Source organism: Grammomys surdaster, unplaced genomic scaffold, assembly GCF_004785775.1.
Source record: "Grammomys surdaster isolate TR1022 unplaced genomic scaffold, NIH_TR_1.0 99, whole genome shotgun sequence".
Lineage (NCBI taxonomy): Eukaryota > Metazoa > Chordata > Mammalia > Rodentia > Muridae > Grammomys > Grammomys surdaster.
In genome coordinates this window covers 168,145-195,966 of record NW_021604578.1, presented here as the reverse complement: position 1 = coordinate 195,966, position 27,822 = coordinate 168,145, and the positions used below count along the sequence as shown (strand labels likewise).

At 42.2% G+C, this 27,822-nt stretch overlaps 1 protein-coding gene across 1 annotated transcript; it reads left to right on the top strand.

Moving 5' to 3' along the window:
* Ccl28 (C-C motif chemokine ligand 28) lies at nucleotides 1–27,547 on the top strand. Its single transcript, XM_028783204.1, has 3 exons — nucleotides 1–64; nucleotides 21,305–21,431; nucleotides 27,346–27,547. Exons 1-3 carry the CDS (start codon nucleotides 1–3, stop codon nucleotides 27,545–27,547), a joined length of 393 nt encoding a protein of 130 aa, XP_028639037.1.
* The last annotated feature ends 275 nt before the right edge of the window (nucleotides 27,548–27,822 follow it).

Here is a 27,822-nt window from a genome sequence, read left to right as displayed (position 1 = left end):
ATGCAGCAAGCTGGGCTTACCCTCATGACTGTGGCGCTGTGTGTGGCTTTTCGAACCTCAGAAGGTGAGTTGGGGGCACCAGTAACCTGTGTCTCCAGTGGAAGAGGGGATGCCTCCTAAGTTGGGGCTGGAAGAAATTTCTACCTTTCTCGGGTAAGACTTTTCCATTGCTCTCTGATCATCTGGCGAACAGCCCAGGTTCAAGATTAGGAGAAACCAGTACCCCTGGAATATTAATCGGCTGTCTGGTGATGAGTCCTTCCATACAGGTGCAACTTTCTGCTAACAGAATACTAGCTTTTCCCAGCTAGAAGCTGTTCTCCATTTAAACTCCTTAAACAGCTAAACTTTCTTAACAGGTGTGTGTGTGTGTGTGTGTATGTGTGTGTGTGTGTGTGTGTATACATGTATCTACATGCACATGTGTATGCACATATGGGTCTGTGTGTGTTTGTGTGTGTGCCCAAGTGTGCGCATGAGCGTGCTCTCTCGCACATGCATTTTTTTCCCTAAAGGAAAAAGAAAGTGTTAGCAGGTAAGCTGTCACAAGGCAGTCAGCCTTGTGGGTACCAAACTTCAGTCTAGCTCTTAAAAGGGGAAGCATGATCAGAAAGATCGAGCCATACAAGTTATACTGAAGAGAATTTAGCCTGTGCATTTGTAGTGACTATGTAGAGACCATAACTGCATTTTGGGCTGAAAGCAACCTACTCCTGTAGCATTCACTACTGCATTTACGGAACCCTCCTCTACCACTGAACTACAGAATCTCATGTGGCAGCCCTGGATGGCCTAGAACATACTATGCATCCTGGACTAGTCTCAAACTCTTGACAATCCTTCTGCTTCAGGCTAAATGCTTGGATTATAGGCATGAGCCACCACACCCTGCTAGCACTTAACTAATGTAAGTTAATGAACTATGACACAGACACTGGCCATAGAAAGTTTAAGGAGAATGGCTTCCTGAAGATAGATTATAGACTATTAATTCCTTAAAGGATAAAAAAAAAAAAAAGAAAGACACTCTCTTCATATGCAAAGTTACAGATAATGTCTTTTGTTAAGTTGCACCTTAATCAGACTGAGTCTAGAAAACAGGTGGGATATAAAGTTTGTCTGGTCTTCTTTTTAAATACACATGCCAACCTTTCAAAAAAAATCACAGTCACCCCTTTACAAACACACACTGGACTTACAGCTTCCCTTTGAAGTAAGAGTTAGTATCTAAAGGTGTAGCTTGAGAGTTCACCTAGCACTCACATGATGCTGAGTTCAGGTCCCTTCACAGAAAAAACTCAGACCTGGCCACAGTGGTTCTTTACCCTGGCTACAACTGGTGGCAATAGATGAATGAGCTTCTGTCCCTCCCCTGCAGTTGCCTGCATCTTATTAAGTGTGTGCCTTCTTTCAGCATTTGCTTAAGGGTTTTGATATAGTCCACCAAGGTGCTTGGCTTAAGTGAATTAGAAGAGGAAAAAATCTGGCCCTCCCCATTGCTACCAATCTATTTCAACAAGATCAAGAAGGAAGATTGTCATCTTATTTTGTAATATCTCTTCAGAGAAATTCACCATTGTGCCTGCAGGACCTTCAAAGCCTCTCAAATTTACTGGCCCAGGTTTGACACCCGTTGTCTACAATTCTACAAATAAGTTTTTCACACAGTGCTTTGAAATGAAGGGAAGGCTTTTCTTCCAGCTTCCTGACCTGTTTCCAGCTGTCCTTCCTACTGAGAAGGAAAGGGTGGGTTGAGGGGGAGAGAATGAGGGAGGCTCTGGCTTGCAGCACCAACCCTCACAGGGGCAGAGTCCTGGGCAGAGGAGGGGAAGAGGCAAACATCTAAACATCTAAGGTGATTGAAAAGCATATCTAATGAAGATAACCAGAGAGCTAAGATTGCCAGCGTGTGGTTCAGGGCTTTCTGCTATTTAAAATAAGTGACACTGTGTGTGTGTGTGCGTGTGTGTGTGTTGGAGTGGAGAGATGGGTCAGTAGTTCTCTTGCAGACAACTGGATTCCATTTCTGGCATCTACATGGCAGTGTACAATTGTCTGTAACTCCAGTTGCCGGGAATCTGCTCCCCCCACCTCTTCTGGCCTCTTCAGGCACTGTATGCACATGGGACACACACACACACACACACACCACAAGCAAACACACATGAACTAAGTTTTTAAAAATCTAAATCTAGCCAGGAACTGGGAGTGCACACCTTTAATCCCAGCACCCAGGAGGTACAGGCAGAAGCAGGTGGATCTCTGTGAGTTTGAGGCCAGTGTGGTCTACAGTGCTAGTTTCAGGATAGCCAGAACTACACAAAGAAACCCTGTCTTGGAAAAACCAAAATAATAATTATCATAATCATAATAAAATTCTAATAATAACCTAAGTGATCCTGAGTTAAAATTCATGGAGGTTGAGCTGAGAACAGTTATGGAGCTAAGAGGGCCCAACACCAATTCCACTTCAGTAAATTTCCATTGCAGGAGGGTGCCCTGTGGTAGTACTAAGTGATTCTGGATCCAAACTGGGGGAGGGAGGAGGAAGGAGGGTGGGGTAGGGCCAGGGGTGGGTAAGCCAAATTGAGCGAGGAAGACATGGCAGTGCAGACACGGTGACAGGCAGCCCTGGCAACTGCAGCAGACTGGAGGAAGGGACAAGGAAGTGGCCGGTGCCAGTTTGAGACTAGAAAACACATTTTGTTCTTTCAGGGACAATGCTGTTCCATTATCTTGATGGCATCTCAGATTATTATCTTGGCATGATGCTTCAATAATTGGCATTCCCAAAGTGTTCCAACTTAATCAGAAAGCAGGTGACTTTATCCACAGCCAAAACCTTGGAGTCTGTCCAGAGGCAGAGCACACCCTATGTCTGCCGATGTGGCTCCTGGCTCCAGGAATTCGTTACGGAGCCCATGAGCATGTCTGCCATCCGTGACCTTGAGCCTGATTATTTAATTTCACAGTCTAGGGTTAGGTTCACTTAACTGTTTTTTTAAAAAAATATTTATTACATTTGGATCTATGTTTAACAGAGGTTACCATGGAACCATGGGGAGGCCAGAGGAAAGTTTGTAAGACTCAGTTCTCTCCATCTACCATGTGAGTCCTGGGGCTCAAACTCAGGTCAACCTTGGCAGCAAGTGCCTTTACCCACTGAGCCATCTCACTGGCTCTGGGCTGCTCTAACTGTCCTTTGACTCAGGTTGCATTTGTATGCAAAAGATGCAGGTTATGAGATGTAGCTGCATCCACGGGTGAGGCCTGCTTTCTCTCGGCTGTCAGGATGGTTCCTGAATCACACAGATACTTGTCATATACTTGATGCAAAAACAAAATAAAACAAAATGCCAACCTTACCAAGTCACTTGTAGGAGGAATTACCAAAATATGTTTGTGTTTGGAAAGCTTTTCCATTTCATCAGCAGTGTCCCCAACAGGTCTGACATAATGGGCCCGGTGACCTGCTCCCTTTAAGTTCTTTTTGGGTGTGCCCTGGGGTGAAAACATGTTTGAGAATTCCTAGATCATCAATTAAGTGTTGTATTTTGGTTCCTAAAAATTGAGTCTGTTTAATGTAGCTACAGGTATGTTTTTAAAACATTCTTTTCCATGTTAAGGACCAATGATAGAATAGCAGCCTTTCGCAATGAGTAATGACGCCTTTGAATGGAAGCCCCTCTTTGTTGTCAGCATTGAGTTTTAAATTATCTTACTGTTACTTCATGTATAAACAAAACCACATATAATTGTGCTCTCTATAAATCACTTCTATTACAATGCCAAAATGTTCAAAATTTAAAGACAATTACAAAGCCAAGATGATTTCAATATGTTGACCAGTGTTTGGCCAGAAGTCAAATCACTACTGTGAATAGCTCGATCCTTCACCCCGGCAGAAGTGGCTTGAGTGTGGGTCTGATGCACGTCCTGCCAGGCAGAACGACACAAGTGCTTCCACCTCACCTATTCCTGATTGAACCACGATGATGTAACTTGGCTTCCCTTAGTGTCAACGCATTGCGACATTCAGTCACCTCTATTCTGATTGGACTGGGACAATGACGGTAGTAGTGCACCTGCTAACCTCACTGGCATTACCATGAAGCCAGCCAGATTCAAATATCCTCAAAGTGCTCTCCTAAGATTGTCTTCTGGAAGACCAGAGCATGTTGGTTAAAAGGACATTGAAGTGACATTAAAAGGACTCTGGAGAGTTCACAGATCCTGGGAAAGCATTTGTTGGGCTTTTCCAGAGATCTATGAAATCCAGTTTGAGAAGCGCTGACATACTGAGATGTATGAGCTTTGCATTCCAAGACTAAGAACTAGGGAGATTGCTTACCTTCTCCAAATTAATTTCTTTTCTATAAACCACTATTTATTCTCATGATTAAATGAGATTACATATATGGTATTTGGCACAGAGTCAGCACTCAGTTACCTGGGCCGTGGTATGCATGCGGAGGTCAGAGGGCAACTCTGCAGAGTGGATTTTTTCCTTCCATCTTAATGTGGGTTCCGGGGATTGAACTCAGGTTGCCAGGCTTGTGTGGCAAGCTCTTCACTCACTGAGCCATCTCACAGGCCCCTCTTTAAGACACTAAATAATTCAAGCCCCTTCCAATCTCTAGAGTTTATTCTGTAAGTACCACATCTTGACACTGGGCAAAGGAAACCTCCCAAGCCCTTTCTTCTTCCAAATATTTCATGGTTCCAAAGGTATGGGGGAGGGGATTTGGGCATTGCAACCCTGTGCATGACAAACTGGTGAGTCTTTCTGCCTGCTCGGTAACAGTAGTGGGCATCCTGTGTGACATGGCCCCACTACTGTGAGGTCCACTAGATGGGCACATATGTTTCTAACTTACTGTCCTAGGTTGATTCTTTTTGGTGTGATAAAACACTTGGACTAAAAGCTGTTTTGTGGAGGAAAGGATTTGTTTCCTCTTATATTCCAAGTCCCTGTCTCCTATTGAGAGAGGTCAGGCAGGAATTCAAGGCAGGAACTATGGAGAAATACTGTTTTACTGACAGCACAGAGCCACAAGCTTAGGGATGTTGTCACCCACAGTGGGCTGGGCCCCCTCCCATCAATCATCTTTTGAGACAATCTCTCACAGATTTGGCTCCAGGTCAGTCTGATGTAGGCAACCCCTCATTTGAGATTTCCTCTTCCCAGGTGACTGCAGGTTGTTTCACGGTGACACTAAATTGTTAATGAATTATTATTTTTTTTAGAAAAAGATTTATTTAATAATTTTATTTATTTATTTATTTATTTATTTATTTATTTATTTATTTAATATGAGTACACAATAACTGTCTTCAGACACACCAGAAGAGGACATCGGATCCCATTACAAGTGGTTGTGAGCCACCATGTGGTTGCTGGAAATTGAACTCAGAACCTCTGGAAGAGCAGTCAGAGCCTCTTAACTGTTGAGCCATCTCTCCAGCCCTGAATTATTCTTAATATAAATGTAAACAGTGAATTAATCCAACAGCTGTATTTCTTTACCTTATGTTAGACCCCATAACTGCACAGAGAAACCAAGATTTATTTAACACTGCTTATCAATAGCTGAGCCGTTCAATGATCTATCCTTACCATCTATGCTAATCTGCCTACCTCCCAGCCCCACCCCATGGTACTTGCATATTCCTGTTGGTCTGGCTCTTTGGACTCCCTTTTCAGGGCTCCAATCCCTCCATCCTCTCTGCACATCTACTCTCCTTCTCCCTCTCACCAGCAGACGTCCCGCCCCATTCTCTAGTCTCCCCAGCCATTGGGTGATCAGCATTTATTGACAAGGCAGAGAATAAATGGTAAGAACTGTTTACACAAGCTTGAGACAGGAGATTCTTGGTATAAACATCACAATCCCATGTCCAGATTGAAACAAGATATGAGGGCAGAGAAATCAACATTTGAGTAACCCAAGGGTAAACTTTACACGTGCAAACATTCTGCCTACACTAAATATTAACCAGCATGCCAACCACATTCTAAGCACTGTTAACTGACCCTTAGCCTTGGGTAAGTGGAGCAACTTAGTACATTTTTCATATTCTTTGTTGATGCTATGATTGCTTTTCTGACAGGGACAGACACATTTTTATTTTATTTTTTACTGTTTCCTGTGATGTGCTTTTTACATTTTTTCTTTTTTCTTTTCTTTTCTCTCCTCAACTCCCTGCTTTTTCAGACGGGGTCTCAAGTAGCACAGTCCAGCCTTGACTTGCTATGTAGCTATGATTTTGAATTCCCCATTCTCTTCTTGCCTCCACCTCCCAAGTGCTGGGCTTACATGTGTAGACCACTTTTATATATTGAGCTAGCATTTCATTGTGTACTCCAGGCTAGCCTCAAGCTCACATTCTCCTATTTCAGCCTCAGTCCTGGGACCCCATCTGACTAGAACCTGTGCAGGCCTGGTACCTGCTGCCACAGTCTCTCTCATTTCATATGTGCACCAGTCCTGATGTCCACACTGTGTCTGTCCTTGGAGTCATCCATAGTCTCTGGCTCTTACAGTTTTTCTACCTCCTCTCCCGCACAGATCCCTAAGCCTTGAGGAGTTTGATGAAGACATCCCAGTTAGGCCTGGGTGTTCTAAAATCTGTCTGCACTTTGTCCAGTTGTGGATTGCTGTGTTAGTGCCCATCCACTGCAAGAAAAATGAAGTTAGGGCTGGAGAGATGGATCAGTGGTTAAGAGCACAGACTGTTCTTCCAGAGGTCCTGAGTTCAATTCCCAGCAACCACATGGTGGCTCACAGCCATCTGTAATGGGATCAGATGACTGCTTCTGGTGTGTCTAAAGACAGCTATCATTTACTCATACAAAATAAGTAAATAAATTTTAAAAAAAGAAAGAAAAAAAAAGAAAAATGAAGCTGACTTTTTACTCCTGATCCTGTCTTTACTTTCTGTGTTGGTTAGTGTTTTGTCCACTTAACATAAGCCAGGCCCAAAAGAGGGAACTTCAATTGAGAAAATGCCTCCATCATACTGTATGTGGGCAGGTCTGTAGGATGTTTCTTTAATGATGGATGTGCAGGGGTTCTGCCCACTGTGGGCGGTGTCACCCCCAAGCAGGTAGTCCTGAGGTGCATAAGAAAGAAGGTTGAATGAGCTGAGGGAACAAGTTAATAAGCACTGTTCCTCCACGGCCTCTGCTTCAGCTCCTTCCCTGACTTCCTTCAGTGATGGAATGTGACCCGAGAATTGTAGGCTAAAATAAACCCTTTCCTCCCAGAGTTATATTTGGTCATAGCATTTCATCACAGCAATAGGAGCCCTGACTATACACTTTGCAAACGCTGGAATTACAAGCATCAAACTGCATTTCAATCATCCTCCCAGGTGCTGTGCTGCTGCAGCTCCAGGGACAACAAAGGAAATGTACAAAACTTACCAACCCACCAGAAGGGAAATGTATAAGCACAGAAAGGATGACTTTTAAATGTAACGTAAGTGGGTGTGGAAATGTACGCCTTTAATCCCAACATCCAGGAGGCAGAGGCAAGCTGATCTCAGAGTTAGAGGCCAGCCTAGAACAAATAGTTCCATGCCATGTGTGGCTACACTGTGAGACCCTGACTTTAAAGAACTAAAAGGGAAAATTAGGACCGAAGGCTGGGTGTAGTTCCCAAACACAGTGTGCTTAGCATGGACAGGTGGGTACAGTCGATCTCCAGCACCCTTCCGTTAAATGAAACTAAGGTTTAAAAAAAAAAAAGAACAAATATTGAACAAAAGGTTAGTGTAGTAATGTTAACATAAAAGAGGTAGGACTTCGCAAGCTGGGATGGAGACAGGAATACAAGAATATAAAGAACATACACAGGGCACCTGATGAGGCAGGTGAGCGCAGTGCTGGCAGAAAAGGGTTAGATTCTGTTTTTACTTAAATGTGTATTTTACTAGTCACACTTAAAAAAAAAAATCCCACTTTAAAAAAAGAAAGTACTTAAATACGACCATAGACCTGACCAGGGTATCTCTGGCACATCTTAAATTTTTGCACCAAGCTTTGCACCAGAGTGCACTTGTGCATTTGAAAATACCATACAATTCCCAGTGATTTAGTCCACAAGTGAACAAAACTGCGAGAGGGAAACACGACAAGCCCCACGCAGAGATTGACGGTGGGCGAGGCAACCTGCTTGGGTTCTGCAGGACAGAGAGGTGGCAGCGTGGGTGTGCGCGTGCGCACCTCCACCCACCTTTGAGCCCCTGGGTAGCTCTGGGGCCGCCTTGCGCGGGTTCCCTCGCTAGGAAGCACGGGCTAGTGGCGTCTGGAGGGTCTGCAGGAGCGCAGGGTGTCCCCACAGTAACGAGCGAGATCGTTTCTAGTTGCTGACACCCGACTGTCCTCTCCTCTGGTTTCCGGCTCGGAGTTTGGCTACCGCCTTTGGCATCCACCACCAGCCTCTCCTGCTCCAGGACTCCCCGCTACGGAGCAGAGCAGCACGACTGAGGTGAACCCAGCACGACAGCCGTAAAGCGTCGCCAAGTCGTGCTTTCTGGTTTCTCCAACTTAATTGTTCCAGGTTAATGAGACCTCTACTTTTGTTCTCTCTGTGTGTATTTTAAATAAAAACACCATGAGTTTAATGCATCCTTTAGTGTCTAACAAATCAAGGTTATAAATGTTTATTATTTTGGATAGGGATTGTCTCTTCAAACAGCATGCAGTCATGAAACAATTTATTAGTTATACATTATGATATGCACAAACACAGTAAGGTGACTGTGAAACTTTGTAATAACAAATCTTAAATTGTAGATAAAAGAACACAATTTCTTTGCAAATATCAATAAGTTTTTGTTGTTATTGTTGTTTTGGAAGCAGTACTAGAGACTGAACCTAGGGCTTTACACACATAGCCAGGCAAGGGATCTGAGCTACAGTCCTTCAGTGAATAATTTAAAATAATTAAAAAGTATATAAGTACCCAATAATTTTAAAATAAGTCGGAGTTAAACATCTTTCCTTCAGACACAAACCCCAATGTGGAGATTTTTCCAAAAATTGAAGAAACAAAGAATCCTTATACAAACTTTTCTGAAGTATTAAAAAGGAAAAATCAGAGAAAGCTGTCCAGAGCATCATTGACATGAATATAACCTCACTACTCAAGCGTCCAAAGGATAATATTAGTCAATAAAGGTATTCATTAATTTATGAACACAGATGCAATTTTAAACAACAAAACACAAAAGAGTGACTAAAGTGATAAATTATGACCAAGTATAATTATCCCAGTAGCACAAGGGGGAAAAATAAATTATATTAACTTAACGATTGTGTATTAATCTTACATGGTTCAAGTATTGTTCTAGTCAGCTAATAGAGTAGCAGGTTAAAGAGGAAAAGTGTGTGTGTGTGTGTGTGTGTGTGTGTGTTACTGCATAACTCAGACTGGCAATAAGTTTGAGATCACCCTGCCTCTGGTTCCCTGTAGCTCATATATTGCTTTCTTATATGTAAAAATTATTATTTTTACGGGTATGTTTTCAAGTCCTATTCAACCAGAGGTTACATGCCTGTAATCCTAGCACTCAGGAGACTGAGGCAAGAGAATTGAAAAGTTAGAGATCAGGGCTACATAGTAAGACCCTATTTCTAAAGCAGGGTCATACAGAATAGAATAAAGTCTATTAGGGACCTATCAACAGACCCAAGACAGGCTGCACCTAAAATTTATATAAAGAATAAAATACCAAGGACAATAAGTAAGTAGTGAAGAATAAAGTTCATGAAGAGATTACTGCATCAGGAATCAAGATTTAGTTTAAAAAAATCTTAGATGAGAATGTGGAATTGATGGATGTCTTAGTTTTATGGTTACTACTGCTGTGATGAACACCATGACCAAAAGCAACTTGGAGAGAAAAGGGTTTGTCTCATTCATTGTTCCATATAACAAACAGTTCATCATCAAAAGCAATGAGGGCAGAAACTCACATATGACAGGAACCTGGAAGCAGGAGCTAATGCAAAGGCCACTGAGGGGTGCTGCCAACTGACTTGTTTGTTCATCATGGCTTGCTGCACCTGCTTTTTTTTTTTTTTTATAGAACCCAGGATCACCAGCCCAGGGACCGCACCACCCACAATAGGCTGGGCCCTCCCATATTAATCACTAATTAGGAAAATACCTTACAGCTGTATCATATGGAAGCATTTTCGCAACTGAATTTCCCTCTGTGGTGGTTTGAATAGCTTTGCACACACACATCCTCACTCTGCATAGATTCTTGTGTTTGGATGCTTGGCCTATAGGGATTGGCACTATTAGGAGGTGTGGCCTGGTTGGAGTAGGTGTGGTCCTGTTGGAGGAAGTGTGTCACTGTGAGGAAAGGGTCTTGAGGTCTCCTATGCTCAAGGTCTTTCCAGTGTGGAACACAGTCTCCTGCTATCTGCCTTTGGATCAAGACGTAGAACTCTCAGCTTCTCCAGTACCATGTCTGCCAGCACACTGCCATGCTTCCCGCCATGATGATAATGGATTAAACCTCTGAAACTGCAAGCCAGCCCCAATTAAATGTTTGCCTTTATAAGAGTTGCTTTGGTCATGGTGTCTCTTTACAGCAATAAAACCCTAAGTAAGACAAAAGTTGGTACCAGAGACTGGGGTATTGCTGTGATAGGCCTGGCCATGCTTTTGTTTGGAGGAATGTGGATTTGGGGACTTTCGAGTAGGAAAGCAGAAGATTGCTTTAAGAGATGCTTAATGGGCCATCATAGCAGGAACATGGAACACAGTGGTTCCAAGGATGATTTGGAGAATTTTAGTATGTTACCTAGAGATTGTTCTTGTGATTTATTTATTTATTTTGAAGAATGTGGCTACTTTCTGCCCTATTCTGAAGAGTCTGCCTGAAGCTAATGTAAAGAGATTTAGATTGATTGTATCAACAAAAGAAATCTCTAAACAGCCTAGCATAGACTCTGGCCTGTGGTTCACTCCTATGAAGAACATTTTGATCAAATGTAGCAAGCTGAGAAAGAAAAAAAAAAGTACGAAATATATGGTTCAAGGGTTAAAGGGACACCAGGAAGTGGAATGGAGCTAAATCTTGTGTTTAAGGAGATAAACAGATTGAAGACATTTAATGAAATTAGAGGAGTAGTGACCTCAGGGCAAGATCTCATCTTGTGAAAAGGGTGTTGAATATGGGACATTGGCACATATTCTAAATTTACTATGTGTTTGTGGTTGTATGACAGTTATATCATGTTACGTCTCATAATGACCTGGTTATTGTTTATGCATTATGAAGTTGTAGGGAGGATAGTTATATCATATTAGGTGTCATTATGACTTGGTTATTGTTTTTATTTAGACATAAGGAAATATGATAGTGTATCAAGTAGACAAGGAATGGATTGTGATGGCTATCCTTGGTTGTCAAATTGACTATATCTGGAATGAACTGCAATCCAGAAATGGAGGGCACACCTATAATCCAGATCCTGAGGCAGGAAAACAACATGCCTTTGATCCAGATCTTAAGACTGGAAGACACGGGCTTTCGATCTGGATCTTGAGGTGGGATAACACAAGTTTTTTTATCTGGATCAACAGATGCCTTTAATCCAGATCTTGAGGCATAGTGGCCATGCTTTTAATGATCTTGTTATGAGCAATTGAAGAAAAGCTTATGTTCAGCATGGTGGTGCATGCCTTTAATCCCAGCACTCAGGAGGCAGAGGCATATAGGTTAGCCTGGTCTACAGAGCAAGTTCCAGGACAACCAGGCTTAGGTAGTGAAGTAAACCATGGAAAACAGAAAGCTGGTGAAGATGTAATTGAACAAGGGGGCCATGTTCCAGCCTCAACAAGCAGCAGAACTTGACAGCTTCAGCCATGTAGTTTTGACTTTAGAACCAGGGATGGAATTTCCCTCTATGACTAAGGAAAGTTACTGAGGCCAGGAATGTGTCAGGGGTATCCCTGCATGGAGGTTCAGAGTAGCCATTGTGTGAAAGGGGTTATGGAATCTCCCTCCACAACTAAGGAAAGTGGCTGAGGCCATGCATGTGGAAGGGGTGTCCCTGCATAGAGGCCCGGAGAGGCCATTGTGTGAGGCTGTGAAGATGGAGCCTATATTGCTTTGAAGACTCCAAGAGGTTAGAGATGCCAAAGCCATGGGATATCTGCTGAGGAAATCCTCTAACAGGGAAGGCAACCAGCCCAAGAAAAAGAAATGTGTTGCACTCAACATAGCTGAAAGGAGTCAGAGATCTGAAGAGATGCAGAGTTTAGAGTTTGCACAGCTGGTTTTTCAGAAATTTAGGCCAACCTGGTCCTGCCCCTCTAAAAGAAAAGAACACACACATCAGCATCATGTTATAATGTTCTAAATGTAAAGACACAAATTCGCTCACTATGTCTACAAAAAATTCTCTTAGGAAAAGGAAAATGGTTTCTTAGCTCTTTGTAAATTAATTACAAAAGTTAATTTATTGACAGCTCTGAAACAATAGGTAGCCATTTTTAAAAAAAGAATACTGACTTATAATATACGTATACTACATGCTGGCTGTAAAGAAAAGTAGTTTTGGTTATGGCAGGATCTTCAAAGTAATACACAACAAACAATAAAGAAAAACTTATAAAGCTATCGTGAGGAAAATATTTTTCATGACTGACAAAAGATAAGTGTCTGTTCTGGTTTGCTCTCTTTGTTACTGTGATAGATTACTCTGACCAAAAGCAGGCTGAGAGAGGAAAGAGTTTACATGGCTCACAGTTCCAGGTCTCAGTCCATCATTGATGGAAATCAAAGCAGGAACTAAAGCTAACTAAAGGAACTAAAGGAAGAGCTAAAGCAAAACCCAGGGGATCTCTATATACTGGCTCACTCACTGAATTCTGCTCAGCTAGCCCTTATATTCCCCAGAACAGCCTGTCTAGGGACAGTGCCGCCCACAGTGGTCTGGGCACTGCTACATCAAATGGCAGTCAAGAAAATATCCCACAGTCATGCCAACAGGCCAATCAGATTGTGGTCATTTTTCAATTGAAGTTCAAGTTGCCAATAAAAACTAGTAGAGTATTCAAAATAATTCAAGTTGCTATAAATAAATTATTTTTTTCATTTAAAATCTTGTTAAATTGTTAGTACTTGGTAATTCAAAAGACAAATCGGAATGCTTAGAACTTATCTATACGGAAATATAAATTAAGTCACATTTTAAAATTGCCAGGGAATGAATCCAGGGTGTCCTTCTAGCTAAGACTGTGCTTTACCACTGAGTTACACCCCAGTCCCAGCAAAGTTTCAAGGCAACATCATGAAATGTTGAAGGCGTCAAAAGTATAGTTCTCACCTAGTTCACGTGTAAGTGTAAGTAAACGTAATCACTACAGAGCTGTTTGCATGGTCAGGTATAGGCAAAAATGCACACATCCTACAACCCAACAACTCAACACACATCTTTGTTCTGTGGTCCTCCAAGTGTATTCTGGGAGCAACAGTATTAGCCTCCCCAGGGAAGTTGTTGGGGCTGCACATGCTCAGGTCTCACCTACTTAACAGTAGCCTGCAGCTTAAGATACCTCCAAATGATTCTGATGCAGGTTACAGTTTGAGTACTGACCTAGGGAAATTCTGATGCAGCCCCAAGGAGACATACAGAAGAGCAAGCCAAGTACAGCCCACAGGTCTTTCTAAGTCCTGGATGGTCTGGATCCAAATCCCAATGGCATAATTTCCTGGTCCTTTGATTCAGGGAATACTATGTAATTTTTCTGCACGTTACTTACACATTTGCTACATGGGGATGAGTATAGGTTTTTCCGCTTATAGTTTCTGTGAAGATTAATTAAAGCGGTGTCCAGTGCACAGCAGATAATCAGTGCTGCTTTGTTCTCTCGGGTGTTCATTGCAGTCTTGCGTGCAATAATGAAGTACTGGAAGTGACTGCTTCCAAACAAGACTGAAAGTGGACATGGAAATGGATTATAATTGATACAGTTTGGTGTGGCTATGTGACTGTGTATGTATGTGTATGTTTGTGTGTGTGTGTGTGTTGTGTTTATCCCTCTCCACTTCTTTACATGTGATGGCACCGAAGTAGGGTAAGCCTAAAAGCTTCCACCATTCACTTCATGAAGTAGTCTTCCTTTGGGGTAGCCTACTGCTATTCTTTCCCAACATAACCCTAGATTTCTACATCCCCACAATAGCCTACTGTTCTTCCTCAGTGTAAAAAGCCTTGAGTGTCTTTTGCTTTAGAGGTAGTCCATATTTGATTTCTGCCCCCATACAATATACTCTGTTTGGCTAGTAGATGAGTCATTTACTGTCCATTGGTTGTTAACTTCTTTCCTAGAACTGACCACAGTGTCTGCTTCTTGTGTCAGCAGGAAGATCTCACAAATCCCTTTTAAAAGAGCGTTCTGACCTGGATCTGTTATGCTATGTCCTTCCCAAAGTGAACTGGCACCTGTAAGATCGGCTGTGGGTGAGGCTGGAGCAGATCAGCCGGAGGAGGACGGCAGTTCACAGCCTTTGGCTAGCTCACACTTTAGTGTGCTTTAGACTACACATGGGTACTACTTTGCAAGCCCACTCAAATTTACATTTTTCATCTATTTCCCTTCAGAAGAATCATAATTCCATAAGACAGATCTGTGTTTGTGTGATCTATGGTTGGAAATGTTTGTCCCATGACATTCTTGGCCTCATACAATGGTTGCATCAGTGTAGTCTTTAGGAGAAGATATACCCTCCCTAATCTACCATCAGCTCTCCCTACAAAGTAAGTAACAATGTCATCTAAATAAAAACAATGTAACTGCAGAATAATTGACACGTGATTCTATTAGCATAAATTAATTGTACAAAAATCATGGAGTTTGTTACACTTTCACACATGTATATACTGTGCTTCCATTGATCCAACCCCTCTATTAGCACTTTCACTTTCTCCTCGCCTCCCTGTCCACATTCCTAGTAGATCCCTCTACCATCTTTTTAATCTTATCACATTTATCTCTTTGTATGGGGGAGATGGGTGGGTGCACATGTGTCATGGGACACGAATGTGGAGGTCGGAAAACAACTTTCAGGAGATAGTTCTCTCCCCCCACCATGTGGTTCCCAGAAACCAGGCTCAGGTCATCAGGATGCCAGCCACTTTACCCACTGAGCAATCTTGTCAGGTCCTTTTTATGATCATGACATTTTCCTCCTAATCCACTTACCTGCTTGATGTGCACTGTATTAGTTAGCTTTGGTTGCTGTGACCAAGAGCAACTTATAGAAGAAAGAGGGGCCTGTTATGGAAAGGAAACCAGGGAGGCATGCAGTCGAAGTGGGAAGCTGAGAGATTGTATCTCCAGCTACATGCAGGAAACACACACACACACACACACACACACACACACACACACTCACACACACACTCACACACACACACACACACACACACACACAGAGTGGGAAGGGAGAGACAGAGAGAGAAAGGGACAGAGAAACAGAGACAGAAAGACAGAGAGAGGGGAGAAAGAGAGATCTCTTCTCAAAGCCCTCCCTCAGTGATCAATCCTCCACAGCAAGGCTCTGCCTCCTAAAGGTTCTACAACCTCCACTAAATAGCACCACCCACTGGGTACCAAGTGTCCAAATACCTGAGCCTGTAGGAGACATTTCCATTCATAACAAGGCAGATCTCATAACCTGGGTGTTGCAAATAGTTCCACAGCAAATATGGGTGTGTTGAGTATTTCTGTGGTGTGCTGACTTCAGTTCCTTTAGGCCTATAGCCAGGAATGGTATAGCTGGATCACATGGTGGTTCCATTTTTTTTATTTTTGAGAAACCTGCATACCTATTTTTACAGTGGTTGTACTAACCTGGAATCTCAACAACAATGTATCAGGGTCCCCTTTCCTTCGTATTTTTCTCGCTGTCTTTCTTTCGTTTTGGCTTTGACTTAGTGATGGTTTTTCTTTTTGATGATTCTCATTCTGACTTCCGTAAGACATAGTCTCATTGTACCTTTAACTTACTTTTCCTAAGTAGCTAAAGATGCTGAAAATTGTTCCCATTTATTTATAACTTTGTTTTTTTACCCATCTGGAAAGTGTTGAGTTCATTTGCCCATTTGCTAATGGGGTTATTTATTTTTTTGAAGTGTTTGTTTTCTTTCATTTCTGTATACATTCTGGATATTCTATGAATCGCTGGCAAAGAGTTGTTCTGAATCTGAGGTCTGTCTCTCCATTATTTTTCTTTGGTTAATTTGATGCAATCCGATCTCTCAATCCTTGCTATTATTCCTTGAGCTGCTGGAGCAATATTCAGAAACACATTGCCTATACCTATGTCTTGATGTTTTCCTTCTATATTTTCCACTAGAAGTTTCAAACATAATTCTCTTCATAAGCCTACTTGATACCTCTAAATCTCTCTTATGTAAAATTCTGGAGTCGTGACTAAAATCAAAGTAAGCAGTGGAGTGTTTTTTGTTTTTTTTTTTTTAAATGCTGGCAGCAGGACTTTGCATAAGAGAACCTCTAGGGGGCAGTGTCATCCAACAGAATCCTGACACTGCCCTCATGCACTCTATCCTGTTAATTTTTCACCACCCAACTTCCCATGTGCCTCTTCAGAGTTCTTTTTGGTCTGTTGTATTTTGGACCACGTCAAGACATCACTGGTCATAACTACCAACATATACTAAATGCTTAGATGCTTATGACTTTCTTAATTAGTCAATCTCACAGATCAGGTAGTCTCCAGATGAACTAATCCTTCATTTTTCATGAGTAGTGCATCTCAGTTTTATGAAACACGTATAGGTCCCTGATGCACCAGCACTTGGGTAACTCATATTCCTTAACACACAGGTTTTCTGTGACTCCTCATCCCCATGCTTCTAAGGGGCACAGGCCATCGTTGAGAGTTGCCTGGAACTGATAACAGGGTTCTGTAGCCAGCAGCCTTCATGATTCACCCTGGGAGTTCTGTATAGCCGTGTAATCAGATCGTTTTTACTGCTCCTGTGACGAGTACTGGAGAAACACAACTTAAAAGGAAAACTTGGTCATTTTGTTTAACGGTTTCTGATGTTTCAGTCTGTAGTCCTTGGCTCTGTTGATTCTGGGCCTGTGACAAGGCAGAGCATGTCTGCAGTGGGATCACGTGGCAGAGGGCACTCACCTCGTGGCACACAGGAAGCAGAGAGGACAGGATGCCTTTGGTAACCCACTTCCTCCAGCTAGGTCCCCTCTCTTAAAATTTCCATCACCTCCCAAAATAATGCCATTGTCTGGGGACCAACCATTCAGTACATGAACGTGTGAGGGATACTCCAGTCGAACCATAGCACATATAGTGAGACAGATAAGTGTATGGATGGATACACGAGAAACCTCAGTATTGTAATTTGGTATAGCAAGAGTCTGACTGGGAGAATAAGCAGTTCGAAGAACAAATGATTTTAGGAAATCAGTGTATTAATGAACATAACTACAGTTAGTGTCTACACACCAACATTCATCATTTTAAAATGCGACTCAGGGATTTTTGATAGAATCACATTTGTGAATCCTTCATCACTCTAATTATAGCATGTTTTTATAATACAGAAAGGATATCCTGTTCCTGTTAGCAACCGTTCCCATTTCCTCCTCCCAGCCTCTGGCAACCACGAATCCAGTTTTCATTTCATAGATTTGCCTGTTCTGGGCATTCCACATAAACTGGGTTCTGCAGTGTGTACATGGTTTCTTTAAGCTATGATCCCATAGCATTTTCAACATACCTCACTCAGCACTTACATTGTTTGTTTGTTTGCTTTTTTTTTTTTTTTGGCTAAGGATCGAAACCAGCATTTTCTAATATCAGGCAAGTACCAGTGAGCTATGCTCCCTACCCAATGCTCATCCAGTAGGTTACAGTAACTTTACATCTGTTATCCTCCCATTGGACTACTGAGCATCGCAAGGTCAGATATTTGAAACTGAAAGTCTGTCACATGGTGGCCACTCAAAAAATATTTTCTGGACAAATTGTTTTTTTTTCTATGTCTAAAGCATCTGGTTGACTCTATGCTCACCCATATGCATAGCAAAATGAAAACCTCTGACTAGGCATAGATGACTAGAATAAAGGACGATCCTGGTGCATGATGGTTTACTCTGGAAAAGACTTATTTTCCTACTTTGAGAAGTGGAGCTGGGCAGAAGAACAAATGCTTTGTATCACTTTCATAGTTATAGTTCAAACACAGTTGTTAACTAGAATGCGTAGTTTACACGTTTTTGAGGATCTTTTGTAAATGGATTTACATAAGTATATATTTAGCATATATTTGGGTATATTTTGTATCATCTATTTTCCTGGGAATATAAAAAATACATTAAATTGAAATTCTTTTACCCTCCCCCCAGTTTTTGCATGTATTCATTATATACTGTAACATATTTCATTATGACACTTATATTTGATTATATTCATTCCCACCACCTTTCGATTCTGCTGTTCTTCATCCTCATCCAAGTCAGAAACCCTTTCCCTTCATGTCCTTTCCTCCCGCTGTGCTTGGCTATGATTCAGTGATTCAGTGAGTTTCTTTAGGGTTTCCTTTCTGTCTTTCCTTCCTTTCTTTCTTCCTTCCTTCCTTCCTTCCTTCCTTCCTCCCTCCCTCCCTCCCTCCCTCCCTCTCTCTCTCTCTCTCTCTCTCTTTCTTTCTTTTTTTCAAGACAGGGTTTCTCTATGTAGCCCTGGCTGTCCTGGAACTCACTCTGTAGACCAGGCTGGCCTTGAACTCAGAAATCCACCTGTCTCTGCCTCCCAAGTGCTGGGATTAAAGGCGTGCGCCACCACTACCCAGCTTAGGGTTCTTTTATAGAACAATCAGCACCTTACTAGTGGCTGCCCCACTAAAAAAAAAGTGTCTTTCTTCCCTCCAGCAACCACTGACTGACTATGGGTCCTCTGGGAGGGATGGGGCCTTGTGGGTCTCTCCACTCTTATTACAAGATGCAAATGGGCTTTCTTGAAGGTCTCGTGCTTTTCTCTACCTCACAGACATTAGTATCTGTGAGTATATCCATATCAAGCATATCCTTTACTGTACTTGGATGAGGGCCTACTGTTTATTGAGCTATTGGTGGGAATTTTGGGTAAGTTCTTTGGGTTTTTTTTTTTTTCCCTGTAGCTGCTTATTGAGATAAGCTTTTTTGCAGTGGTGTTTGGTGGTATTCTACACGTTAAGGTTTGTTGTATTATTTTCTTTATTTCAAGATATCTTTTAGTTTCCATTATGGTTTCTTTCTTAGCTCAAAGGTTGTTCAAGTGTGTGTTATTAAATCTCCTTGTATTTATCCGTTTTCTTGTTTGATCCCTAGAACCATCATGGGGGAAGGAGAGAACCATCTCCCAGAAGCCTAATTAATTACCTGGGCCCGTGGGATTGTATCCTAAGAATATAGTTCCAAATTGCTTTCACTACAGACTCTTGAGTATAGGAGTATATAATCTCACTTATTTTTGCATCTCCCATTGACTAAAATTATGTTGGAAATGGTCTAATTGCTAAAAAACAAAGTATTTCATTTGATGATTGCATGAGCAATGAGTAAACAAGTAAAATAATGGTAACAAAGTTCTGATGCTTAGGAATTAGTCATACATTTTAGATTTCATATACGTTGCTTTTCTTCCCCTACAGCTCTGGGTAGGCCTGGTACTTTTGTGTGGGCTAGACATGAACATTCAGATATTCCCCTTTTCCCAAGGTGGCTACTTCTGCTGCTTGGAGAGACGCTGTAGAGAGGTTTGTATGTTCCAGCTGACTGCTGATTCCTTCAGAAGCTCACTTCTGTCTCATTCTGGGGCTGCCACCTGCAGCCTGGTGATTGTGACTTCTAACACTGTCTTGTGTTCACTATCCAGTTGGTGAGATGAAGTGTGTGTGTGTGTGTGTGTGTGTGTGTGTGTGTGGCAAGGATTTGCAGCTATTTCAATATGAGGAAGGCATTTTTTTTTATTTGCGCTGTGTCAAATGCCTCGTATCTTGACAGTATGAGCTCATATATTGACAGCATAAGTCACCTCCCACCAATTAATACGTCTTCATTTTGCTACAAGATGGATTTTCTTAATCTTTATCTATCAATTTAATGATAAGGATTGATGGCCTTTTCACAAAAGCTCAGCCTCCTTAGACAGTCATTTGAGGATTTAGTGATGCTGGTTCCTGAATCACACTTACTGACACTGACCTTGCCTAGCTACTAGGTTCAGAAAAGGCAGCCCAGACCAGGCAGTGGTAGTGCACGCCTTTAATCCCAGCACTTAGGAAGCAGAGGCAGGGGGATTTCTGAGTTCGAGGCCAGCCTGGTCTACAGAGTGAGTTCCAGAACAGCCAGGGCTATACAGAGAAACCCTGTCTCTAAAAACCAAAAACCAAAGAAAAAAAAACAAAAAACAAAAAACAAAAAACAAAAGAAAAACAACAAAAAAAAAAAAGGCAGCCCAAACTGTATCATGTATTTTGGTCTCAGAATTATTTTTTAATCCGTTTTGGTTTTTTAGACAGAATCTCACTATGTAGCCCAGGCTGATCTGGTTTCCAAATGCTGGGATTACAGCTGTGTGCCATTATGCTTGTTTTGATGGTGCTGGAGACTGAGTCATGTATGCTGAGCTCATGTATGCTGGGCAAGCCAAGTCCTTCTAACAGAAAATGTCAAGCCTTCGCTGGAAGCCCATGAAGCCTGTCTTTTTCAAAATGAACTGCATGGGACACCACTGACCGCACTCTTTCCATCCTCCACGTGTAGCCATGTCAGCTTCACTGGCCCCGCACTTTCCATCCTCCACCTGCAGCCCTGTCAGCATCACTGGCCCCGCCCTTTCCATCCTCCACCTGCAGCCATGTCAGCATCACTGGCCCCGCCCTTTCCATCCTCCACCTGCAGCCCTGTCAGCATCACTGGCCCCGCCCTTTCCATCCTCCACCTGCAGCCCTGTCAGTATCACTGGCCCCGCCCTTTCCATCCTCCTCGTGCAGCTCTGTCAGCATCACTGGTGCAGTCTTTTTTGTCTCTCACTTCTTTTGTCATTTTGCCCAGACTCTCATTTTCTCTCTCATAATACAGCTTAAGTTCTAGAAGGCAGAGACACGTCCTGTCCTTGTCTACACCCACGAAAGCCCGAGAAGTACTTGCTTGTGTATTTTTACCATCTGTTTCCCCGGAACCTTGAAGTTGAAGACAAGCTGGTATTCCTCGGACGGTAACGGAAGCTCTCCGCTTTCTTGTAGCCATACTTCCCATAGCCTCCAGCTGTTGCACTGAAGTGTCTCATCATATTTCCAGAAGACTTCTGGAGAGAGTGAATTCGTGCAGCATCCAGAGAGCTGATGGGGACTGTGACCTGGCTGCTGTCATGTGAGTGCCCCTCAGCAAGGACATGGGAAACCGAATGCCGATTATCCCGTTGGCTAACAAGCAGTGGTCTGAATGCTTTATCTGACACTCATCCTACACATCATTCAAACAAGTTCAGGAAGAGTAACTCTTCTGTTCTTGGAGCACCAGGCTACCTGGAGTAAACACCCAATCTGTCTGCAGGAATGTCCTAAGTCCTACAGTCACCCCCTCAGACATGCAACAATGCTGTTTTGGGGTGACATGTCCTCAGTCACCAGACATCACTGGTAACTTTACTATAAACGAGTAATCAGAGATAACAATGTCTGTGTCACAGAGGCGTTAATCTGTAACTTTCCTCAGGCAGCAAACAGCTGCTGATACTTTTACTCTCTGAATTCAAAAGGAACTTACAAGATCTGAAACATACTTGTCATAAGACAGCATCCGGTCTGCTTGCAGATGCTCTCATCTGCTTTTAAAGATTCTAGAGTGTTAGTTCATGCTGAACCTCCTGGTCCTCCTAGCCCTTCCATTCCCCACCTCCACCCTCCCACCGCCTACACCCTCCCCCTGGCAACTGGAGGCTAACAACAACTGGAGAGGAAAGCAGAATTTATTTTCATGTCATGCAGAAAAACCAGTGGGTAAGATTACATAGCTCAGCAGGGTGGTGCTGCCTCCCACTGGGAGGCAGAGGCAGAAAGATCTCTGTGAGTTCTAGGCCCACCTGGTCTACAGAGTTAGTTCCAGGGACACACACAGAAACCATATCTCACAAAACAAAACAACAAAACAAAACAAAACAAAAAAAGATTACACAGATTACACAGTTCATTTGCTATGTTCTGGTATTGCTAGCAAACGGCAGAAGGATGGAATTCCATGAAGCTCTCTTGCTTAATAACACCATACATCTTCCATGGTCATTGAAAAGAAAGAGTGAAGCTCACCATAACATGATTTTCCAAGGTCAGTTATGGTGATATGTGCCTAAAAGCTTAGTATTTGGGAGGGTAAGGCAGATAGATCACCAGTTCAAGGTCAGTCTGGGTCACATAGTGATAGCTTATCTCAACAAAGACAAATCTTATCCTCTTAAGCTTTGTTATGTTAGATGTGAGTTACCCCCTGATGTGCTGAGTTTAACGCTGCTCATACACCTAGTGATGCTAGTGAGCTGTTTGACATTCTTCCCTTTGGAATAGAAAATACTGGAATATAAAACACGCTACTGCTTATTCCAGAACTCTCGAGACACCCAAGAACCTTTGTTCTAGTAACAAATTTGACAAGAAACCATAAACTGAGGTTGCAGCAGAGACTCAATGGCCTCTGGTTTTCTGCGGTCTCTAAGAGATTTTTACCCTATTGTGTTCTCTTGGCCCATAGAATAGATTTCTATAATCTGGCAGTTTAAATCACTTCTACAATTACATGCTCTCTCTCTCTCTCTCTCTCTCTCTCTCTCTCTCTCTCTCACACACACACACACACACACACACACACACACACTCACACACTTGTTTTCAAGAGAAAGAGGAAATACAGTGCTTAGGATGTGTCATATGCCTGGTTATTGCTCTTTTATTATTAAAAGAATGAGATAATGAATTGAGGATTTTTCTGCATCTTTTCAAAGACACCCACTCACTACAGATGTTGATAAACCCTTATCTAAGACAAAGGATTCTTAAACATGACAGAGCAAGAGTGTATAAGCTATTCATTGACAGACAACCTTCAGATTGGGGGGCATCAATTCCTTGACATTTCTATGTGTAAACCTGTTCCCTGGGAGAAGATCTGCTCCATGTATTTTATAAGATTCCCAAAGGAGTCAGAGGTCTACATTAAGTTTTAAAACTACACTTAGGGTCAAATGCTGAGGAGAAAACAATTATTTATCCAAGATCAAGTAATCTTGAGAGTCTATAGTGGGAAGCAGAGGGTGGAGAGGTGGAAAACTCTCTCAGTATCTCCTCAGTTTTCACACTACCCTGAATGTATCAGCATAGATGGTTTGGTCATTGGGAACCAGCGTAACCTGTGGCTGGAAGTCCAGGGCACATACTATAAGGTGGCCTCTTCCAAGAGGTACGTCAAGTTCCTAACATTTGGACAATCTCTATACCATAGTTTGAATATAATAAGTCTCCTACAGGCTTATTATGGAATGAAAGATCTGTAGCTAGCTTTGCTACTATTCTGGGAGGTTTGATAAAGTCTAGAAGGTGGGGCCCACTGCAGATAGGTCCTGGTAGGAGGAAGTCTGTCACTAGATCCTCCTTCCTGTCCATCACAATGTGAAGAACCCCTTCCACCACATAATCCTACTGTCATGATGTTGTCACCAAATGCTTAGAGCCAGTCAATCATGGACTGAACCCTCTGAGACCCTCCCCTAAATCTCTCCTTTAAATAAGTCCTCTAAGACTAATATAGTATACTCGATGGAAATTCTACCAGTATTTTATTCAATCTTAGTAAATATCATTGGCAATCGTTGGCAGATGAAAAATTCATAGGTTGCTGATAGCAACTTGAGTCATCTGGATGTTTGTATTGCATCTATACTACGGAACTAAATTGACCAAGTCTGTCTGGCTGCTCTGAGAAACACTAAACTTCCCACAGTTCACCTTAAGCCCCTCCACATCAGTGACATGCATATCTGTCATCTCAGCCTATCGGAGGCCTAATAATATTGACAAGGAAGTCTCAGGTAGAATTAGAAAAATACAAAAGGTATCCATGGGTATTTAAGAGACAGCTTGTTGGGATTATCAGCGAATACCGTAGGTAATAGGATTTCAGTTTGGGGAAAGGGGTGGTTAATGGATGTCAGAGATCTAGAAGACATAAAAGAAAAATGGCATAAGCCTTCTTTGTTGCTTTTATACTTCTCTGACCAAAACACCTAACAGAAACAGCGTGATGGAGGAAAGGTTTATTCCGTTGGTAGTTTCTAAATGTTCCAGTCCATGGTGGTCGTCAAGACATGGTGGAACTCATGGTGAGAGGCTGCAAGTGGCAGAGGTTCTTCACACCATGGTGGACCAGGAAGCAGAGAGTGAGGCTAGAACCACTTGCTGGACTGTGACTTTCCAAGTGAGGTGGAAGCAGAATGCTTAAAGCAGCGAGGTCCTATCTCCCAGATGTCCCACAGCATCCCCAGACAGGACCACAGTCAGGGTGCAGACATTTAAAACATTAGCTTTTTAGGAATATTTCAGAGTCAAACTATACCATCCTCACTTTGATAAAGAAACATATGACTAAAGGATTAGCCTTTAGTTTTTAAAAGTACCAGTTTTTAATTAAAGAGAAATCATGGAGCCAATCACTGTTTTTAAACATATTTAATTAAAGTCAAATTTTTAAATTGAACTCTGTGCTGATAAGAAAGTTGAAAAACTAGGCAGCTGTGATTTGGTTTCAAAATTAGATTTTGTATCTCTTAGTGATAAATTACAGACCCTGTCTGTTATGATTTCTAATACCCAATATAAGAAGTATTATTTTCCAATCATTTCACTCCAGAGCATGTCTGTGCCTTCAACTGTTGTATGTTACCATGACAGTATATAAAGGCTCTATGAGTTGAGACCGGTGTTTAAGATGCAGAAAACATTGCTTGTGTTACAAATGTAACTCACAAGCATCATATAAGCTACAATTAATATTAATTAATTAATAGAATTCAAACATCCATGAGCTTACTAGACTCTTCCTTTCCATTTTCTGCCTGGAGATAAAGCCTTTGTTTCTGATCCTGTGAGTGATCCTTGTGCTTCTTTGAGCTCTAAGACAGCAGTTTGCTTGTTTACACCCCTCTACAGTGACTTCATTAAGGAGCTTCCAGAAACACAAGAGAAGGCTGTTCTTTTCGGCAGGGGCTGAGGTTTCCTGCACTTCACGGAGATTCTCTCTTGGATAGAAAAATCTGTTTGTTGTTGTTTTCCTCAATGAAGTCATTCAGGAGGTTAGGAATTCTTAGTAGTAAATTTGAAATGCTGCTTTGAGGAGAAAAAGGGAGAAATAAACTTTAGAGAATGAGCCCAGGTATAGTCTCCACAGCAGGAGAGCAGGGTCAGGGTCTCTCTACAAAGCCCTGGCTATCCTGGATCACACTGGCCTTGGACTCAGAGATCCCCGTGCCTTTGCCTCCTAATGCTGGGATTAAAGGCATATACCTCCATGCACTGCCCAAAGGGCTATTTGTAAGTATTCTCCCTGGGTAAGAATCAGGAGGTCTCCCTGGTTTCTGGTCTCGAACTCCAGTGAGGTACGCTTGTGCCTGTTAGGTATGATAAAACTGAAGGTGTCTGAGAGAGTGTGGGAGAAGCTACCACCTTGCTCAGTGTTTCTCTATCTTTTAATCACAAATCAAGGATGCAGCTGAGGTTGCGCCTGTTCTATACCTGAGGATTCTAAGCACCATCATAGAATGGCAATCAAAGTTGTGGCCTTATCAGACTGGCCATAAGACAGGCTTCCACACAGTTGCCTGTTCCTTTAGCTCCCATACAGTTACTGCCACCTGTGGCTTCTTTGTGCATGCCTTTTTCTCTCTTTGGGGGGTGTAGGAAGGTTGCAATTTTTCCCCCCAGCTCAGCGCTGCTAACAGCCAGGTTTTCTTCCACAAGAACAAAGCAACTGGCGGCAGAGAATCAGCACTGGTTCCGAAGCCGTCTCCATGTACAGCACTTAAGAGAATATGCTGTCTTCTAGCAGGATGTCCATTCCTTTCGAATTGATTTTCCTCCACAGACTGGAGGCTAAAGCCCACCCACACCCTTCCACATTCTCCTCCGCTGTTGATTCCACACATTGTCTCCTAATGATTTCTCTTAGGAGAAATGGTAGCCTATTCCCTGCCTCTTCCTTCATCCCCCTGTGACTATCAAGCTCTAGGGTTTCAATTGATCAGGACACAGCTACATTTTACATGTAGATACAGCAAGATTTGCCGTATTTCATCAGGTTTGCCTGGCATCTCATGGAGAGTTAAAAGTCACCTAATTTTTTTTTTTTTAATAACAGGAGAGTCTTCTAGTTAACCCAAATTGTAAGTGTAGAAAAATTGGAACAAATTCTGAATTGTAACTTAGACCTATGTTATATTAAGTTTTACTGGACACCAAAATATTTTAGTAGATGTTTCTATTGGCCAAATTTGACTTCATATCTGTAATAAGTTAGTGCCTGCTATGCATGTGGGCTTTTCAAAAATTATATCTACATTATTGCTCCAGCAAGATGTAATGTAATGAAGAAATAAATCAATTGCTAGAACAAAAGGCATGGGAAATTAAGGACCAGCAGAGGCATAACCTGAGTGCAGGCTCACAGGGAAGAAAGAGGGTCTGCCGCTGAGCGGGTGCAGACAAGGATGCCGGGATGGGCAGTGAGGATGAATTGGTTTCATTGGATGAAGTTTAAACATGGAAGCGAATTACTTTACCTGGGTCTGTTATTATTGGCTTTCTTTTCTTCCTTTGTTTCTCTTTCCCCCTCTTCTCTTTCCCTTTCTCTTCTTCTTGATCCAATTTCCCCTTCCCTCGTCCTCAGTTTAATACTTTCTGCAGACATCTGAAGACAATGGGAACAATGTCTGTAAAGTGAGGATTTATCTTCTTGGTGTTCAATTTGAAGTCACTACAAATGCAATGTCCAAAAGGTGGTGGGCTACCCAGGAGTCTCTAGTTCTTTTGTGTATTTGTAATTCCTTTGTCTTTGTTGTCTCAGGCAGGATTTCTATGTGTAGCCCTGGCTGTCCTGGAAGTCACTGTAGACCAGTCTGGCCTGGATTTAGAGATCCACCTGTCTCTGCCTCCCCAGTGCTGGGATTAAAGGTGTGTGTCACCACGCCTGGCTTATATTTGTAATTTCTACAAAGATTTGGGTTTTTTTCCCATTTTCTTGGCAGCCTCCATGTTAAACGTAGAAGAATCTGTGTCAGCCCGCACAACCGTACTCTGAAGCAGTGGATGAGAACCTCAAAGGTAAAGAAGAATGACAAAGAAAATCTCTGCCCTGGAAAGAAACCACCCAGCAGGAAGGACAGAAAAGGACACACCCCAAGAAAGCACGGAACACACCGCACACGCAGCCATGAAACTCCTCGTTAGAACAGATACATGAACCTTCAGTAAACTAACTCCTCAAGTGACTGGCCCATAGGTGGTTATAAATTTCTCAGCTGAATCTTCCTTATTGACAGCTAATGATGCTTTTGTTTCGTTTCATTTTGTTTTGTTAATGAATAATTGCACCTAAGGATGTAAGCACTTGGGTAGCACATGTAGGCTCAATCTCAGCACCAAAAGCAAAACAAATAAAACTGTGCACAAGAAACCAATACAGTTAACTTTAAAACTATATAAAGGCTATATTTATACATACA